We start from the raw sequence: 11,518 nt of genomic DNA, 5'->3' as shown, positions 1-11,518 counted from the left end.
AATATGACTCCTTGTATTAATGGGTAAATAGTAGTACAATATATATTATATATATATATAGTTACATTAATATTAAGGTAGGAATCATACACTAATTACAAATATCACTTACATAATATACAATTAACAATAATGATGGAGAATAATCCATAATTAACTGGACGAGTCTGATCGAATGAGTTTGGAGCAAAGTAACTCATAATTGAAGGAAAAATTAGGCTCAATATGGCGCATACGAGCATGATGACTGGGATTAGCAGCTAAGTAGGTGGCACTCAAGTTATCATAATTGAAGAAGAAAAAAAGTACAAGAACACCAAGCTTCCTAAGAAGAAAACAAAGCCATGTCGTCTTAGCACACCCGTCCAATCAGCATCGAAGTAGGCGGACAAGGATGTGAAAGAAGGTTGAGGGTGCAAAGTGATGCCGAAATCAAGGGTGCCCTTGATATAACAAAGAATTCGCCCGGCAACAATCATGTGGGTGGTGCGAGTTAACAGTTTGACATCAAGGATTTGCACCCTCCCCCAGTTATTTCTTGGGTTTACAAGTTACTCGTGACCTTACTGGGCTTCATATTCACCAACTTAAGTATGCTCATGATGTTCACTAAAATTTTGACTTGGTCCCTTGTAAACCAATTTCCACTCCTCTTGTGGCACAGACCACTCTTATGCCTCTAGTAAAACAACTTTTACTTAGAAAGTTAATAAAAATTACAAAGATTACGGAAAAACGGTGCTCAAACAACCCAATTTGGTGTCTGAAAATCCCTGATGGGCGTCTTGGACTGTCGTGCTCAACCACGAATTGATGCCGAAAATGGAATGTTTTGTCGCCGGAATGAATATTCCGTTACCCGAAGTGGACTATTCAACCATTGACAAAGTTGTATTGAAAACAAAACAAACAATAAACAAACTAGATTAAGATTTAGGCTTTTTAGTCAAAATGGTCCTTGAGATTTGCATAACACATAACTTTGGTCCCTGAGATTGAAAATCAATAGAAATGGTTTATGAGATTGTCCACCATCCATTATTTTGGTCCTTCCGTTAAAAACTCCGTTAAGTGGTCCCGGAGCTCATATTTGAAACTAAGATTTTTGGCCGGAAGTTTAGGCAATTTTCAAAGCTTCGTAACTCAATCGTTTATTAACCAAATTCGACCCATAATATATCAAAATGAAGATAGAAAAGTGTTGAACAAGATTATACCTATTTGGAAGCCCAATGGTTGCCAGAGATGGCAAGAAAACAGCCTAAAAGGTAACCGGTCCACAAGAAAACTGGAAAACTCACCGGAAATTGGGTAAACTTTAAACTTTCATAACTTCTTCAATACTCAACGAAATCGAGTGATTCAAAAATTAAAATCATACTTCTTGACATTAAAAAGAGAATAGTACCTTTCTTAAATGCTAACCCGCCATGGTTTGGGTGGAAAATAGCCTGAAAGGTGACTGGTCAACAGAAAAATTGGAAAACTCGCCGAAAACTGGGTAAGTTTTAAACGTTCATAACTTCTTCAATATTCAACAAAATCGAGTGATTCAAAACCGAAAATCATACTTCTCGACGATACGAAGAGAATGGTACCTTTTTTATGGCTAAATCATCATGGTTTGGCCGGAAAACGGCTCAAAAGTGGTTGTCTTGGTCTCTTCGAGTTAGCCATTTACGAGCAGTTTTCCGGCCAAACCACGGCGAGTTAGCCGTCGAGTACCATTCTCTTCGTCTCATCGAGAAGTATGATTTTCATTTTTGAATCACTTGATTTCGTTGAGTACTGAAGAAGTTATGAACGTTTAAAGTTTACCCAGTTTTTGGCGAGTTTCCCAGTTTTCCCATGGACCAGACACCTTTCAAGCTATTTTCCGAAAATGGCCGGCAACCATTGGGCTTCCAAATAGGTATAATCTTGTTCTACACTTTTCTATCTTCATTTTGATATATTATGAGTCGAATTTGGTTAAGAAACGATTGAGTTACAAAGTTTTGAAAATTGTCCAAACTTCCGGCCAAAAATCTCAGTTTCCAATATGAGCTCCGGAATCACTTAACGGAGTTTTTTAAAAGAATGACCAAAATAATGGATAGTGGACAATCTCAGAAACCATTTCTATTGATTTTCAATCTTAGAGACCAAAGTTATGTGTTATGCAAATCTCATATACCACTTTAGCTAAAAAGCCTAAGATTTAATAACATATAGCACTTTACCGTAGTGACACAATGGTAGAAAACAATCAAGCCTATATACTCTAGTAGAGGTTCAATCTCCACTTATTCTTCTTTCTTCTAATAACTAGTGGTCTAACTTACTAACGTTATTGCTTTGCAATACAAAAAATAACAATTACTGTATTAATTTGATTAAAACGTCATTGCTCTTGATTTCCTCCAAATTGGCCAAAAAAAAAATAGAAGAATAAATACACCAAAGGGGAAAAATAGAACGTTGAATAACGTCTCTCTCTGGCCGCAAGTTTCAGCCACACTTAGCAGACCACGTAACCACGCCATTTCCCGCGCAAGTTAGCCGCCAACACCTCTCTGCCGCTAAAATACACCCGTACACCTTGTCACCACTTGCTTCTTCACCTCTGATTCTCTGCACAAAGCCTTCGTTCTGAAAAAGAATCACTTCTTTTTCTTCTTCTTTCTTTTAGCCATCGGAAGCGAAGTGAAATGAGATTATTTTTTCATTGAGAATGGCGTCTATTCAAATGTTGAAGTCCCCTCTCTCTTCAATCCCAGTTTCCCAGTCGAATTTTCCCGGAAAATCCAGCCGGGTTTTCTCGGAAAATCAGTCCAGGAAATGTTTAATCAGGTTGTCAGGATACAGGGGGTCTGGATATCTATTGAGAGATAGGAGGAGATTTGGGGTCTGCTGCAAAGCTCAAGAATCTGACAGCAAAAGCAATGGTGGGCTCTTCAAAATTCTTTTCTTTTTTTTTTCTTTTTTTTTTTTTTTGCTTTTAAATTATTTTCTGGTTCTTATTTAGCATGTGAAAGTTGGGGTTTGTTGACATTTTGGGGAGTTGTTCTGATACAAGCGATATTCTACTTTAAGCTAATCTAACCTGCGAGGAGGGAGATTCGAACTCGGTTGCATACAAAGGGGTTGTGTTTGAAATATGGGTTTCTTTGTTTTGTATGAAGAAGTTCATATTGTCTATGTTTTTAATGTTTATAAGTGAAAAACTAATGGTCACTTTAATTTTACTTAGGAAAAGGTCGGTTAATTACTGGGTAGTTAAAACTGGGAAACTAATTCTGGTAAATTAAGCACAAAGATTGAATTTGTATGGTATTTCTGAGGAGATAACTACAACTTAAAGGGAATGGTTGCAACTTGCATCTATATGTTGCTGAGTTTGAAGTGTACGTTTCAGGTGAAGAACCGCCTGAGTCGCTGTTTATGAAGGAATTAAGGAGGAGGGGTATGAATCCCACTTCTTTGCTTGAGGAAAGAGAGAGGACCGAGTACGGAATGAATGATGAGATGAGGAATGAAGATAGAGGTTTCTCAGCTAGAAATGCTGTCTCAACCGAAATTGAGAAAAGCCTAGCAAATCAAAGGGAGCGGTCCATGCAATTGAACAGCGAAGGCCTCGAGGTTGAATCACTTTTATTTCGTTATTGGTTTTGTTTCTTGTAATTTTCTATGGAAGTGGCTGTTTTAGGTGAAACTTTGGCACATCATATCTTACGTTTACAGTAACCGTTAGTATAATAGACGGCAATTGCTTCTTGGTGTATCATGAGATGAGTTGCACCAAGTGTCAAAACTACGTATTTAGCTTCTTCATCTGTGCATGTGACAATAAACTTGCGAAAAAGTTATGTGCATAACTTCTTCATCTGTTTTCAGGGGTTAATCCCTCGGGCCAGACTCTTGCTGACGATTGGAGGGACATTCTTCTTGGGGTTTTGGCCATTGATCCTCATAACTGTAGCACTCTTCTCTGCTCTCTACTTGGTAAACCCTCTTCCTTGGCCTTAAATTCGTTCTTAATTTTAATCTTGCTTGCCATCCAGACATCCGAATGTGTATTATTACAAATGCCAATCCTTCACCTTTAGTAGGCAGTTTGCTTCGTTATTGTTAAATTTTTGTTAGTGTACCATTATTCCCTAAACATAAAGTTGTTAGGATGTGAGGGAGCGTTTCCCTATCACCGAAGAGCTCAACATGTAGAATTCAGTATAGATGGCATTGACAGTTGTAAGGATTCAAACTTAGAATCTTCATTCTGATACTAAGTTTATGTTTTTGTAGTTTACCATTATTCTCAGGAGTTTAAGCTGTTAAGGTGTAGGACAAAAATTATCGTCTGACAAGTTATTCCCCTGTTTGGTGTACAAAACACGTTGCTAACTGCTCTTATATAACGTTAAGTTTCTTCAGGGTAGATGCATGTTAGGTGAAATCATTACCTGTGTAAATAGGAACGCATATTTCAACTATGTATATTAATTGAACTTATTCTGATCCTCCAATCTTCTTGGGCAGTACTTTGGATCAACTTTTGTCCACGACGGAAGCAGTTCTCAGATATCACCACTCCAATACATTGATCCGTACGAACTTCTGGAAGATGAAAGGATTTCTCAAATAGCACCGCGTGTAAAGTGAAGCGCAAGTCTTTCACATAACTTAGACTCCAAATACAGGTTTCGGCCAACTAGAGCCTCTTGTTTATTCTTTCTCTGTATAAATCTCAAACTTATAAATAACTTGGTTTTCTTTTTATTTCTGTCTCCAATCTCTATGATCGCAAGCGATGCTGTTATGGTTAATGCCCTTGAACAATGTCGCCTTACATTTTTACGAACAATGGTTTTAATTTATAGTAATTTCCCACTTGAAGTTTCGTTATGAACAACGTATACAAAATAGCCTAAATTTCTGCATGCTGGTGCGGTATGTGAATGCTTGTCCTATGAAAATAAGAAATCTATTTTGCACGAGCATTTCTTGGGAAAACCTCCGAAAACTGTCACCGGATCGTTTCAAGCACCCGTTAGCGTCAAACTCAGCCGCACCGTCGCTCACTCTTCAGCTGGAATTTGAGTCATCTCTGTGAGCGAAGCGACTCGTGTTGGGGTCATTGGCATGGATAGGCATTCCATTGTTTGAACGTTTTGGTCCTTTCTTTCATATCGAATAAAAAGAACCCTCGTGGACAACAGCACCAAAGGGAGAGGTTATTGTACGAAATTAACATTGGCAATAGCAAAATATCATATACTAATCCAACTCACAGTGCAGATTAAGTAGGCAAGCACAAAACATAGTTTTCAACAGAGCTGAAGCCATTACAACACAAGGTCTTATGGGCAAACCAACAAACGGTAACACTCGGACTACAATAACAAACGGCAACACTCAGACTAGAACAATAACAAACGATAGAAACTTCAGTTTGAAACGTTTAGTACTCGTCTTCACCATCGTCCTCGCCTTCATCAGCCTCGGCACCAACTTCTTCATAATCCTTCTCAAGGGCAGCAAGGTCCTCACGGGCTTCAGAGAACTCTCCTTCCTCCATACCCTCACCCACATACCAGTGCACAAAGGCACGCTTGGCATACATGAGATCAAACTTGTGGTCGATTCTGGAGAACACCTCAGCAACACTGGTCGAGTTGGAGATCATGCACACGGCCCTCTGCACCTTCGCAAGGTCGCCTCCTGGGACAACAGTAGGTGGCTGGTAGTTGATGCCGCACTTGAATCCAGTAGGGCACCAGTCCACAAACTGAATGGTACGCTTGGTCTTGATCGTGGCAACAGCAGCATTCACATCCTTGGGTACAACGTCACCACGATACATCAGACAGCAGGCCATGTATTTGCCGTGGCGGGGATCACACTTTGCCATCATGGATGAGGGCTCGAAGGCACTGTTGGTGATTTCAGCCACAGAGAGTTGTTCATGGTACGCCTTCTCTGCAGAGATGACCGGTGCATATGAGGAAAGCATAAAGTGGATTCTGGGGTATGGGACCAAGTTGGTCTGGAATTCAGTCACGTCCACATTAAGTGCACCATCGAACCTCAGAGAAGCAGTCAAAGAGGAAATTACCTGAAAACAAATCAGAAACATAATTTAGTAACAATCCACTCCGTACAAATCAATGTGATCTAAGTTGTCTTCAAAATTTAAACCAGAAAGTTGTGTACCTGAGACACAAGGCGGTTGAGGTTGGTGTAGGTGGGTCGCTCAATGTCAAGAGAGCGCCTGCAGATATCATAGATAGCCTCGTTGTCAAGGAGCACTGCAACATCAGTGTGTTCCAGGAGGGAGTGGGTTGAGAGGACACTGTTGTAGGGCTCAACCACAGATGTAGAAACCTGTGGAGATGGATACACGGTGAACCCAAGCTTTGACTTCTTTCCATAGTCAACAGAGAGACGCTCCAAAAGAAGGGACCCAAGACCAGAGCCAGTTCCTCCACCAACAGCATTGAAAACAAGGAACCCTTGAAGCCCAGTGCAGTTGTCAGCAAGTTTACGGATGCGGTCCAAGCAGAGATCAACAATCTCCTTGCCGATGGTGTAGTGACCACGGGCAAAGTTGTTGGCAGCATCTTCCTTGCCACTAATGAGTTGCTCAGGGTGGAAGAGCTGGCGGTAAGTTCCGGTCCTCACTTCATCAATGACAGTGGGCTCAAGATCAACAAACACAGCGCGAGGCACATGCTTTCCAGCTCCAGTTTCACTAAAGAAGGTGTTGAAGGCATCATCACCTCCACCGACGGACTTGTCACTAGGCATTTGGCCATCAGGCTGTACAAGAACACAGAAAATTAGCAACTAATCCACAAATCAAGTAAAAAAACACAATAAAATTCCAAATTCCATGGAGTTACTATCTTTAAATGCTAATGAGTTACTGTCAATTATAAATTAACAAACAGCTCAATAACAAATTCAAAGCATCCACGTGAACTCGTAACAAATTTTCAAAACAAGAACCACCAAAGCAAAGCATTGTGAAAAGAATTAACCTATCCCATCCAAAAATGATCAGCAAGACACAAGAAGAAGAAAAAAGCTGACAAAGTGAAAAGGATGGGGGTAGATTAATTTGAGGAACCTGTTCATCCCAATAGCACTCAAACCACTGCTAACGGGGCAGACGTAAAGTCCCAAATTACAAAGCCAAATGAGACAATATTTCAAAATCATAAATGGTAATCAATCCAGTCTGTTTTTCAATAAAAAAAAAAATTTAAATGGTGAAGAAAACGAAGAAACATAACAAAGATTTTAAATCTCAGACATCCAAGTAAGGATAAAAGCAGCATAAGCTGTCAAACCCGGCGACGGGCAAAAGCTCTTAGGCGGCCACCGAGAATATGCTTGCTCTTTGGATGCGATTTCACCATCACATTACAATAAGAGCACAAAATATGGGAAATAACATAAAAATATACAATCTGAGGAACAAAATCGGTTCAATTAAAAGATAATTACAACCCAAACTCCGAATTTTTCAGAATATGCCATTTGTCTGTCAAAAACAACAGCACTGAATCATAGATCCAAGGAAAATCAAATGATTTGACAACACTAATTTCGCATACAAATCAAAATCCACATTTCTAGGTGCATCGATTCTCATAAAACAAAGATCTGATTGGTAACTGAGTCAAATGCAGATAAAAACACAGATCCAATACAAATCACGAAGAATCGCAGCGTAATAGTCACAGATCTATCAGAAACCGAACAAATCACAGATCGGAAATGCCAATGTGCATACGAACAAAATTGATGGATAAATGTAGAGAGCGAGGATACCTGGATGCCATGCTCAAGGCAGTAAAGCTCCCAGCAGGCATTGCCGACCTGGATACCAGCCTGGCCGATGTGGATCGAAATGCACTCCCTCATCTTTGCCGATCGAAACCGCGATACGAAACCGAAGAACGAGAGGCTGTAACAAACAAGAAGAAGAGCCGAAAGCGTTTATTAAGACGCCCTCTGTGAAACCCTCTGTTTCTGATGAGATCGGATGGGGGGATTTCGGGGAGGTATTTATAGGCGGAAATGCGAGGGAGGAGATGCGAAATTTAACCAGAGGTAGTTGGGGAGGGAACGGACGGCCAGGATTTAGTGGTGGGCTGTCTTTTATGTGGTGCTGGTCTGGCTTAACCACCTCTTCTAACCGCGGTTGGCTTTTCTATCTTATTTTTTGGATATTTAAAGGCTTAAATGCCAAGATGATCTTTTGAGTTTTACATGTGGGGTCAATTTAATTCTCTTATTTTCAATTTGGCCGATTTGGTCTATCCATTTTTAACAATTAGCCAATGGGAACACACCCTATTTTACTTCTCATACATCTTTTTAATTTTCGACCGTCGGATCGGATGAATTGAAGAAGATCAACGGACATGAATTATCAAGAGGTGTGTGAAAAGTAAAATGGGGTGTGTGGATAGCACACCTCTTAGCCAATTTGGTCAATTTCGTTAATGTAATGTTTAATATTTTATTTGAATTATTAAAAACTCTAGTTATTTAAGAAATATGAGAAGCTCAATGTAAAATTTAAGAATAAATAAATAAAAATATAAGTTCCGATTAAAAACTGAAGGTAACATCTCTAACCACGAATGTGGAGTGGGGAATGGAGATCCACAAAGGAGGAGAAGAGGTGCAAATCAATTCTACGAAGGTGGTGGAAGCGAAGATGACTCAGACTGGGGTCGTATAGGTTGGCGTAGGGGAGCAGAAGGTGGAGAGCAACACAACGTCGACGTATCGCTGGAGAAATGAAGCAGATTCGCTGGCAGATGGGAGACCGTGGGGTGAATAAATCACTTCTCATATCATTTCTATTAACAACCAAGGTGCTTGGATATCAAAGTCTTCTGATATGAAAAGGTTGGCTGTGGAGTAGTTTCAGACTTTTTTTTCGCATGGCCATAAGTCTTAAGCAAATGGATTCTCTTCCTAATGTTTTTCCTAATATGCATGATGCTGACCTTGAAGCTCTTAAAAGCCTCTTTAATATTGGAGGCCTTAAAGCTCTAAATATTGATGGTTTTCATGCTTGCTTTTATCAAGGTCAGTGGAATATATGTGCTAATGATATTTTTTAAATTGTATGAAATGTTGTTCGCTTAGGTACTGTTTGGTACGTGGGACGGGATGGAATGGAGTGGGACGAGGCGTTCCATCTCACGTTTGCTGCGCCTAAAACAGGTGGAACGCGCTGTTCCACGGAACAAATTTTTGGTGAATTTTCGTTCCGCCTCACCCCCCCTGGAACGACTCATTCCACATCCATGGAACATAAAATTATAACCTCTCCGTCTCCTTCTTCTTCCTCCTTGTTTCCATCCGAGGGCATCTTTGCTCCCTCTCCGTTCCGTTCCGTCATGTCCGGTCCCATGGTCCCATTCTGTTCTGTCTCATCCCGTCTGCATACCAAACGAAAGGAGATTGCCTGTGGGGCTAAACAGTTTCTGATAACATTGGTCCCTAAAATTGACAATCCTCAAAAGATGTTGAATTTTAGGCCTATCATTCTTTATTGCACTCTTTATAAAGTGATCTCTAAAATCATTGTTGCTAGAATTAGACCTCTCTTACCTCATCTGATTAGTCCTAATCAGGCTAGTTTTGTTCCTGCTAGACAAATTTCTAACAATATTCTCATTGCTCAAGAAATTCTTCACAAGTTTAGAATGTCGAAAGGCCGAAAAGGATTTTTAGCCTAGAAAATCAATATGTCTAAGGTGTATGACATACTAAATTGTGAGTTTATTGAGTATGTGCTGAATGTGGTTGGTTTTCCTTCGAGTTTGGTTCAACTTATGATTGAATGTGTATCCACTAGTAGGTACCAAATTTGTTTTAATGGTGAATTAAGAGATGGTTTTATTCCTCAAAATGGTATTCGGCAAGGGATCCTTTGTTTGTTCTATGTATAGAGGAACTCTCTCATATAATTTATACAACTGTGAATAGAGGAAGGTAGAAACCTGTTAAGGCTTCTCAATCTGGACATGAGGTCTCTCATCTCTTTTTACCGATAATTCAATTATATTCTCTTTTTAAGTAATGGTTGGTGGGGATCTTGATAAGCTCAGAGACGTGTTGCCAGAGGATACGGTTCAAAATGTCATGTGTCAGCCTGATGGTACTACTGGTGCAAGAAATTATTTGGAGAGGTGTTTCTAATGGAGTTTTCAATGTTAAGTCAGCTTATAATTTGTTGTTTGATAGAGAGAATTTGCCTGACTCTTGCTGGGATTTTATTTGGAATAAGGTTCCACCTAAGCGAAAAGTATTTCTTTGGTTGATGAGTAAAGGGAGATTGCTTTCTAACGAGCAGCGAGTTAGAAGACATTTAACTTCTAATTCTTCTTGTAATACTTGTTGCGGAACAATTGGATTCATTGCTCATATTTTCAAAGATTGTCCCAAGGCAAAGTGTATTTGGGAGATTATGGGCATTCCAAGGCAACTGAGGAATGCCCAAAATCTTTATTTTAAGGCTTTGTTGCTGGCAAATCTTAAAGTGAGTTCAAAGGGGGTGCTTGGTGTACTCTTTTCCTTTTTACTTGGTATATTTGGAAAGGGAGAAACAAGCAGATTTTTATGTCAATTTTGGCATGCTTATGTATCCAAAAGTGATCATTGTGAGAGATGTGGCTTTTGTTAAGTCTTCCGTTAAACCTGTCAAGAGACAAATTTCACTTTCTTGGGGATGATCCTGATGTATGTTGGTGTAAGCTAAACGTGGATGGATCTAGAAGGACCAATTCTAGTCGAATTGGGGCTGGTGGCGTACTAAAAGATCATAATGGCGATCGGTTAAGAGGCTTTGCTGTAAATTTGGGACAATGGCAGGTTTGTGATGCTGGATTATGGAGTTTATAATTTGGTTTACAGCTTGCTTTTGATAAGGGTGCTACTGATCTTCGAGATGGATTCCTAGGCTATTGTTATGTTGTTGAAGCGAATTGATAATTTCCTTCCTTTGGGACACATTTATGCATAGTTACAGATTAATGATGAGACAATTAAGGAGGTGTGAGTTGAGACACATTTATAGAGAGAAGAATATCGTGACTGATCAGTTGGCTAACTGGAGTTTAATGTAGATATTTGTGTTCTTTATTTGATGGGTCTCTCGTTTGGATTAGACCAGCTCTCATAAATGATGCCGCTGGAGTCCCTCCAACTCGTTTTGCTGTTGTTTTGTAGTTTTCTCTTTGGTTTGTACACTTGTACTCCCCGTTTTTTTGGGTTGTACACTTGTACTCCCCGTTCTTAAAAAAAAAATAAAAAATAAAAAATAAAATAAAATAATGACCCTCCACTTGTAGACGGATAGTTTTTAAATTCAACTTTTTTAGATGCCAACTTTGATATTAAATTTATTACGGTTGGTTTATTAGGTGACAGGTAAATATATCATTTTAATAAATAAATAAAAAACCCTAAACTTCTTATCGTCACGGTGACGATAACTCCCTTCCCTCCTTTT

General features: G+C 39.5%; 2 protein-coding genes and 1 non-coding gene across 4 annotated transcripts; 1 reads left to right on the top strand and 2 right to left on the bottom strand.

Annotated features, from left to right (window-relative positions):
• The first annotated feature begins 2,459 nt into the window (after positions 1-2,459).
• Positions 2,460-4,758, top strand: LOC114827607 (uncharacterized). The gene is made up of 4 exons (XM_029109701.2): positions 2,460-2,927; positions 3,398-3,621; positions 3,877-3,984; positions 4,519-4,758. The coding sequence occupies exons 1-4, from the start codon at positions 2,714-2,716 to the stop codon at positions 4,639-4,641; spliced, it is 669 nt and encodes a 222-aa protein (XP_028965534.1). The 5' UTR covers positions 2,460-2,713; the 3' UTR covers positions 4,642-4,758.
• Positions 4,759-5,232: 474 nt separating this feature from the next.
• LOC114827606 (tubulin alpha chain-like) lies at positions 5,233-8,199 on the bottom strand. 2 transcript variants are annotated; one of them, XM_070807278.1, is made up of 4 exons: positions 7,816-8,108; positions 6,193-6,798; positions 5,634-6,094; positions 5,233-5,551 (listed from the first exon to the last, which is right to left on the bottom strand). In XM_070807278.1, exons 1-4 carry the CDS (start codon positions 7,906-7,908, stop codon positions 5,395-5,397), a joined length of 1,317 nt encoding a protein of 438 aa, XP_070663379.1. In that variant the 5' UTR covers positions 7,909-8,108; the 3' UTR covers positions 5,233-5,394. The 2 variants fall into 2 exon arrangements, with proteins under 2 accessions (XP_070663379.1, XP_028965533.1); XM_029109700.2 differs by having other exon boundaries at positions 5,233-6,094; positions 7,816-8,199.
• LOC114819370 (small nucleolar RNA snoR99) lies at positions 7,018-7,127 on the bottom strand. The gene has a single exon (XR_003766426.1). It is a non-coding gene; the product is annotated as a small nucleolar RNA snoR99 (small nucleolar RNA).
• Positions 8,200-11,518: the final 3,319 nt, after the last annotated feature.

The sequence above is a fragment of the Malus domestica genome, chromosome 10 (assembly GCF_042453785.1).
Source record: "Malus domestica chromosome 10, GDT2T_hap1".
NCBI classification, from domain to species: Eukaryota; Viridiplantae; Streptophyta; class Magnoliopsida; order Rosales; family Rosaceae; genus Malus; species Malus domestica.
The sequence above is the reverse complement of the archived record's forward strand: the minus strand, read 5'-3'. Positions and strand labels throughout refer to the sequence as shown.

Coding starts and splice junctions, on each gene's coding strand:
- LOC114827607 (XM_029109701.2), top strand. CDS start 2,714: ATGGCGTCTATTCAAATGTTGAAGTCCCCTCTCTCTTCAATCCCAGTT. Junction 2,928..3,397: donor ATCTGACAGCAAAAGCAATG/GTGGGCTCTTCA, acceptor TGTACGTTTCAG/GTGAAGAACCGCCTGAGTCG. Junction 3,985..4,518: donor TCTTCTCTGCTCTCTACTTG/GTAAACCCTCTT, acceptor CTTCTTGGGCAG/TACTTTGGATCAACTTTTGT.
- LOC114827606 (XM_029109700.2), bottom strand. CDS start 7,908: ATGAGGGAGTGCATTTCGATCCACATCGGCCAGGCTGGTATCCAGGTC. Junction 6,799..7,815: donor GCCTTGAGCATGGCATCCAG/GTATCCTCGCTC, acceptor GTTCTTGTACAG/CCTGATGGCCAAATGCCTAG. Junction 6,095..6,192: donor TCAACCGCCTTGTGTCTCAG/GTACACAACTTT, acceptor ATTTGTTTTCAG/GTAATTTCCTCTTTGACTGC.